This window comes from Petaurus breviceps, unplaced genomic scaffold (assembly GCF_028583685.1).
Source record: "Petaurus breviceps papuanus isolate PSGF00001 unplaced genomic scaffold, PetGlider_PUasm1.0 90644, whole genome shotgun sequence".
Taxonomy (NCBI): domain Eukaryota; kingdom Metazoa; phylum Chordata; class Mammalia; order Diprotodontia; family Petauridae; genus Petaurus; species Petaurus breviceps.
Genome location: NW_027187298.1, coordinates 256,244 through 264,255, shown reverse-complemented (window position 1 = coordinate 264,255; position 8,012 = coordinate 256,244). Strand labels below are relative to the sequence as shown.

At 39.3% G+C, this 8,012-nt stretch overlaps 1 protein-coding gene across 2 annotated transcripts in view; it reads right to left on the bottom strand.

Annotated features, from left to right (window-relative positions):
* COLEC11 (collectin subfamily member 11) overlaps nucleotides 1-8,012 on the bottom strand; it is a 67,887-nt gene that overhangs the window by 3,909 nt on the left and 55,966 nt on the right. For both annotated transcript variants that reach the window (XM_069064765.1, XM_069064766.1), the window contains exon 5: nucleotides 7,109-7,162. In XM_069064765.1, the coding sequence (XP_068920866.1) occupies nucleotides 7,109-7,162 (54 nt within the window). The remainder of the gene's footprint in view (nucleotides 1-7,108; nucleotides 7,163-8,012) is intronic.

The window sequence follows — 8,012 nt, the reverse complement described above, 5'->3', positions numbered from 1 at the left end:
AGAAAGAAAGAAAGAAAGAAAGAAAGAAAGAAAGAAAGAAAGAAAGAAAGAAAGAAAGAAAGAAAGAAAGAAAGAAAGAAAGAAAGAAAGAAAGAGAAAGATCTGGGTTCAAATCTTGCGTCTGACATTCATCTGTGTGACCATGGACAAGTCACTTAACCTCTATCACCTTCATTTTCTTTACAGGTAAGATGGAGATAATGATAGCTATAGTACCTACTTTTGTTGTAAGGCCCGTTTCAGATCCTATACATAAGCATATTGGCAAACTTTAAAGTGCTGTACATATTATTATTGTCCTTGCTCCTCCTTTGATTTTTTTTTTTTTAACAAAAACCCTTTTCCCCCTCCTATACCCAATGACTCTTTTTCCCCAGGCTCAACTCAATTTTTGTTGTTGTTCAGCTGTTCAGTTGTATCCAAATCTTCATGTGCCCATGGACTTGACAGTGGGGTTTTCTTGGCAAAGATACTAGAATGGTTTGCCATTTCCTTCTCCAATGGGTTCCCATTTTACAGATGAGGAACTGAGGCAAACAGGGTAATGTGACTTACCCAGGGTCACACAGTTGGTAAGTGCTTGAGGCTAGATTTGAACTCAGATCTTCCTGACTCCTGGTCTGGTGCTCCATCTACTGCACCACTCTGCTGCTCCATACTTTACTCAGAGGCTATTTATTTGCACAGAATGATGAAAATGATTGTAATATGCTACTTAAACACACACACAGAGGAAATAATAAAATGTCCAACAATGGGTACATGACTGAATAAACTGAGGCAGAGTAATGTAATAGAATACCATAATGCAATTATAACAGATGATTCTGGGGAAAAATAAAGAAATCTATAAAGACCTGTATGAAAACACTATGTAGTAAAGAAAGTAGGACTGGAGGCAGCTAGGTGGCGCAGTGAATAGAGCACGGGCCCTGAAGTGAGGAGGACCTGAGTTCAAATTTGACCTCAGGCACTTAACACAAAACTAGCTGTGTGACCTTGGGCAAGTCACTTAACCCCAATTTCTCTACCTTCCCCCCTCCAAAAAGCTAAAAAAAAAGAAAAGAAAAAAAGAAAAGAAAAGAAAGTAGCACCAGAAGAATCAAGCAGTCACCATGACTTTTTTTTCAGCCAGACTGAGATTTCTTCAGGATAGGGAAGTTTCAGTGAGGACATTACCTCTAACAATGCAGACTGAATTCTACACTGCAATCTATAGTCTTAGAGCATTGCCTAGGACACTGAGAGGTTAAGAAACTTGTACAAGGTCACACAGCCAGGATGTTTCAGGGGCAGGATGGAAAGCTAGGATTTCTTAACTCTTGAGACCAGCTCTCTATCTGCTATTTCATCTTGCCTCTCAACTATGACTATATAAAAGGGAAAATTAAATAGAAAAGAAAACTATGACAATTTTTTTAAGTTAAGGAAACAGGGAGAAAAGCTAAGTTACTATTGTGGTGAAATTTTCTTGGTGCAATTGATTTCTTTACATTTATATACCTGTGAAAGAGAAGTAGTGTGGAGTCATGGATAGCGAATTACTCTTAGAGTCAGGGAAACTGAAGTAAAAACCTTGCCTCTAGCCCACTTTGGCTGTATGACTCTAATCAAGATAATCTCTCAGTGCTGCAGACCCCAGCCCTTTCTTGGTTATAGAGAAGGTGCCAGTCTGCATTGGGAAAAGAACTGTCTTCCCCTAGAGTTCATTATGCCAGAAAACCACAAGTCTGACTTAAAAAAAAAATGTTGTATAATTAGTGTAATTAGTTTTGTTGGTGTTTCAAGCTAAATATCACTTAGCATTCAAATGATTTATGATAGAGTTCACTTAAACTTGTCTTTTTCTTTCTTGGGGGGGAAAGGAAAGGATTTAGAGGGGGTAAAAAGAGTTGGAAGGAATGGCATGGACCTGTGATTTCTTTGTTGTATATAGGGAATTCCTAGTAAAGAAATTCCTATATGGAAGCTAAGTGGTGCAATGGAAAGAGCACTGATCCTGAAATCCAGAAGACCTGAGTACAGACCCAGTCTCAGATACTTCCTAGCTGTGTGACACTAGACACATCACATAACTTCTGCTTGCCTCAGTTTCCTCAACTCTGAAATGGGGGTAATAATAGTACCCACCTTGAAAGGATGTTGTAAGGATAAAATGAGGCAAAATTTGTAAAACACAAAGCACAGTGCTTGGCACTTAGCAGGCTACAGATATGTTCATCCTTCCCTTCAACCTAGGACAACACATTCAGTGTCTATTAAACCCAGCTAGGACTTCCTGACTCTGAGGTTGACTCTCAACAAAACATTTGAGGAAGAGCCCTAAGTAGAAAGATCTTAAAATTGGAAATCAGTGTATGATCCACTGGCTCTTTAGTCTTACAATTTATCATAGGCCTCGCCAGTGGCAAGAAAGATGGGTCACAATGATTTTTTCTTTAGGGGCTGGGTGGAAGAAGCAGGTTTCTAAACTCAGTATTTGGAAGAGGGGTAGACCAGAAAGGTTTGTCTGCAATAATGTTCTCATCACACTGTTACATAGAATAGAAAGCCAGTATTCTGGAGAATATAAAATATCTAGACAGCATATAAAAAGTAAGTGGCTTGTGAGCCTAAGTATCTTCCAATAATACTCAGATACAGCACTTGGGTACTCTTGGAATGTAAATCTCCATATTCTTTCCTCCTTTATACGTCCCTTCTTGGGTTATGATGTTATTCTATTATATTAAAAGGTAGTTTAATGCAGTAAAAGTAATATTGGACTAGGAATGTACACATATGTAGATTAGTAGATATATAGATAGGTAGACATATATATAGATATCGTAAATCCATCTACCTAAAATCTCATCTCTCTTTTCTCAATTTCTGTAGCAAAAAAAAAATCTCTGTACACAATGGCTCTATTTGTTCTCCACATCTCCTAGCCCTATGGTATCAGCCCATACCACTCTACTAAAATAGTTCTCTCTAGAGTCATCTCCTAACTATTAAACCCAATGCCCTTCTTTAAGCTCCTTCTTGACTTCTCTGTAGTATTTAACACTATTATCCACACCCTCCTATAGGGTACTCTTAGCTTCAGAAATAACACACTTTCCTGGTTCTCCTCCTGCCTCTCAAACAGCTCCTTCTCTATCTCTATTGCTAATTACTCTATCTAGTATCTTAGAATGAATTTCTCCCAAGGTTCTGTCCTAGGGCCCTGTCTCTTCTCTCTCTCACTTTTCCTTTAACAACCTCATTTGTTCTCATGGCTCTAATCACCTGCTCTATGCTGATGATTTCCAAATCAATATCCTAGCCCTTCCTTCTCTCCTAAGCTACCTGTCCACATCTCCATTACCATGGAATGCCTCCAGCTTGGTGTTCCACTAATATTTCAAACTCAGTTACTCCAAAAGTGTACTAATTATCTTTCCCTAAAACCTACTCTTCTCACAATTTCACTATTTTTCAGTTGTACTCTCTTTCATCAAGTCTCAAACTTCAAAACCTTCGGTTAAGTTGATTCTTCACTCACCTCATATCCAAACTTAATATATTAATATTATTGATTATTATATAATTATATTTTATAATTATATAATATATTATATATAATAATAAATAATTATATTAATGGTCATTAATATAATCTCTGCATTATCTCTGGCATCCATGGCCTCCCACTTACTTCCATAGCAACCGTCCTAATCAAGCTTATTGACCTGTGTTATTTCAATAGTTTTCCCACGTCTACTCCCATCCTGGTACAATCCTTGCCCAATCCACTACCAGAATAATTTTTCTTACTCAAAGATATAGTTATATCATTCCCTTGCTCAATGATCTTCAGTGGTTTCCTACTCCCTATAAAATAAAGCTTCTTTGCCTGGCATTCAAAGCCTTCTATAATCTGATGCCATCTTAACTTTTCTGCCTTTTGTTGCTGTGCACCCTACATTGGGTGCAGTCACTCTTTGGAGGTAGCTAGATGATGCAGTGGATAGAGCACTGAGCTTGGAATCAGGAAGACTCATCTTCAAATCTGTCTCAGACACTTACTAGCTGTGTGACCATGGGCAAGTCACTTAAACCTGTTTAACTCAGATTCCTTTTCTGTAAAATGAGCTGGACAAGAAAATGGCAAACCACTCTAGAATAAGCCAAGAAAACCCCAAATGGGGTCACGAAGAGTCAGATACAACTAAACATAAGTATGCCTCTCCAGATTTTAGGACTTTGTTCACTATGTTTCCTATTCATGGCATTACCTCTCTTTCTCAGACTGTCAAATTCCTACCCATTTAAGACTAAATGAAAATGCCAGCTTCCTCAGGAAGCTTTTCCCCTCTTAAGGAGCCTTCCCTCTCTGACCTCATATGGCACTAATCTACATCTCTCTAATGTACCTGTGAAAATTTATGAATTATAGTTTTCTGTGTTTGGGTCTTATTCCCCTACTAGATTTTGAACTTTATGAGAGCAGGGATCAGGTTTACCTAAACTTTGGATCTCCTCCCCCAGTTCCTAACATAGGGCTTAGTAAACAAAAAGCACTCAACAAATGTTTGGCAAAAACAAAAGGTAGCAATTGCAATGACCAAAGGAACCTGGCTTCCCATTCCATCTGTACCACTGTCTTCCTGATTTGAATAACTCAGTTTCTTCATCTACCAAAGGGAACTAATATCATCTGTACTGTACACTTTACAATAATGTTGGGGGTCCTAGTGAGACAGTGGACATGAAAGTACTTTAATAAAGAAATGTACAAATGCAAAAAATTGTTACACACGGCATGTTCAACACATGAAGAATCACACGTCTGGCAGCATCTCCTAGTTGGAAGAGTATCGAGATGGGTCCTGAAGCTAGCTCGTCCACTTGCTAAAAGACCTTGAACAAGTCACTTGTTAGAGTCTCAGTTTCCTCATCTATAAAATAGGAGTAAAAAAGATTTACATCACCTACACCTCACAGGGACATTCACAGTGTTGGCAGGATCCAATGAGATGATGTAGGTAAGGTGCCTTGCAATTGTAAAGCATTTTACAAACACTATGTATAACAAAGAGACAGTGCTCAACTTACCTAGGATGTGACTGCCAACAATTCGCATTTAGAGCCTATGTTGTTACTTGAGTCTCATTGCTGGCAGCACAGGATTAAGCTCATGCCACACAGTCATTCTGTTTCCTGAATGGCTTCATACTAAGATTCCCTCCAGATTCCCAATTTTGTGTCTGACCTCACAGCTTCTCTCCCACACCCTGCTTCTGGCCCCAGGCAAGTACCAGCACAGACCCTTTCTAGAGCTCCTTGGACTATCAGCTTAAGCAGCAGCAGAAGGAAGAATAAAGCAGAGAGGAGAGGAAGCACAGTGTACTGGACTTAGAGTAAAAAAGATCCAAGTTCCAATCCTGCCTCAGACATTTATTAGCTATTTGACCCTGGGCAAGTCACTTAATTTCTCTGTGCCTCAATTTCCTCATCTATAAAAATGAAGGGGTTGGACTGAATGCCTCTAAGATCCCTGCCAGCTCTAAAATCTATCATGCTGTCAGAGCTAATTCTTCACAATATCTATGTACTAGACAGCAAAGACAAAAAAGGGAAATAATCCTTACCCTTAAAGCCTTTATCCCACTGTGGGGAGGAGGGATATGACATGTAGACAGATAAATACAGTACAATATGGAAATCTAAGGGAGATCTAGAGTACCCAAGGAAAATTTGAAAAGGAAGAGATCACTGCTAGGGATTATAGGTTGAGGGATCAAGGGGAAATGGGGAAGAGGTTGGGAAAAGATCCTATGACTACACAATGGATTATGTGAGTGTATATAAGTATGTGTGAGAGAGAGAGAGAGAGAAGGAGGAGGAGGAGGAGGAGAGAGGAGAAAGATAGAAAAGGAAAAGAGACAAAAAGAGAGCGAGAAAAGAAAGAAAGAGGAAAAGAAAGGAGGGAAAGAGAAGAAAAAGAGAGAAAAGAGAGGAGAAGAGAAGAAAGAGAAGAGGAGGGAGAGAAGGGAAAGAGAAAGGGAGAAAAGCTGGACCTGAAGGCAATTGCAAAAGAGGGGGTCCAAGAAAGTGGAAAGCTTGGCCAACAATCCTGAGGTACATGCATGGCTGAATTTCATTATTTCATAATTATATCTCATAATTAAGTCTTTTAAAATGGTGTCTGAAAGGGAAAAGAGGGCTCTAGATATTCAATTAAAGAAATGCTTATTAAGTCATTTGCTGGGGCCCAAGTCATGCCACACTAGGCCATCATCCTCATCTCCCTTGCATTCTACCTCTGTGTTCCCTGCCTTCTCCTCATCCTCTCAAGCCCACTTCTTTACCTCTCCATTTCCAGCACCCCTTTATGTGATGTCTTCTCCCATTAGAATATAATCTTCTTGAAGGCAAAAACTGTCTTGCTTGCTTGTATTTCTTCTATTCCCACAGTATTTGGCACAAGTGATTAATAGACACTTTATCTATCCATCTATTTATTTAAGGACTTTGTCAGGTACTATGTTCTGTTTGAGTGAGATTAAAGCACAAAAATTGCCTGGTTGCTGTACCACACCCCACCTCCATCCTCCAGCTAACATTCTACTAAAGAGAATAGAAAGTTTTCACATTTACAAAGCCGGAAGTAATGGGTATAAAAGAGAGATCCAAAAATAAAAAAGTGATCTAGGAAAAAGTGAAAGGGGGGGGGCGGTTCACTTTCATTTGGGGGCAAGGCAGCACAGCATATGAAGAAAAGGATCTCAGGTGGAAATGAGGAAAAGGCCTTTAGGGAGAAGAGAGCACCCACTCAAGAATGCCTATTAAAATCTCCCTGATGAAATCCTTCCGAAGTCCATGGACCATCTCACCTGTCATAGTAAAATAAGGTAGTAATTACAAAGGAAGATCAAGCTTTTACAGTAAGCATTGATGCTCTATCACGTTAAATACAATTTGATGTGATCAGTTATTGTACTCCCCTGTGTAACCAGGAAAGCTCATTTCAACTATCCATGCTGCCTGTTTCCAAGCTTTTAAAAATTACTACACAGGGGGCTGTGTTTTTCCAAAAATGGTATTTTTAAAGTGAATTGTTCTCATTCCCTGAATGCTTTACCTGGTTCTCCATTAGGACCTGGTGGTCCTACATCTCCCATCTCTCCCTTTGCACCTATGAAAGAAAAAGAAAGAGCTTCGTCAGCATACCAAATGGGTCACACGTTTCATTAGTTAAGAAACTTCATGGTTGGAATCGTTATTGAATCTTTCATGTTTAATGCCCCAGAGTTTCTCCCAAGACCCCATCTCTGTCTGCCATATAACAACAGGGAGTCGCTACATTCTGTAAATTGCTCTTGCTTTGGGCTTTATTAACAGTATATTTGAAGTAATGCACATTTTGGGATTTTAGGCAATAGTGAATGATCATTCCTTAAACTAGTTCTGTAAAATTAAGTGCATTTCATCTAACACTTCACAGACATTACCTCCTGAATCCTTAACATCATGAGTGATTCTGAACTCCCTTTCCCCTACCTCCCTCCTTTATAGAAAGGAAATTCAAAAATGGCAACAGAGGTAGGCAGTGGAAGACAGTGGAAAGAACAATAGATTTTGTTTCAAATTCTAGCTGTACCTCTTATTACCAGGAAAATCTTGGTCAAGTCATCATCATCGCTGTCATCATCACCACCATCATCACCACTAACATTTATATAGCTCTATGTTCCAGGCACTGGGTACTTTATAATCATCATCTCATTAATTTTTTTTCTTTTTGGAGGGGGAAAGGCAGGGCAATTGGGGTTAAGTGATTTGCCCAAGGTCACATGGATAGTAAGTGTTGTGTCTGAGGCTGGATTTGAACTCAGGTCCTCCTGACTCCAGGGCCAGTGCTCTATTCATTGCACCACCTAGCCACCCTTCTTTAAATCTTTAATAACAACCTTGGGAAGTAGGTGCTATTTTTATGCCCATTTTACAGTTAAAGGAACTGAGGCCAACAGCAGTTAAGTATCTCT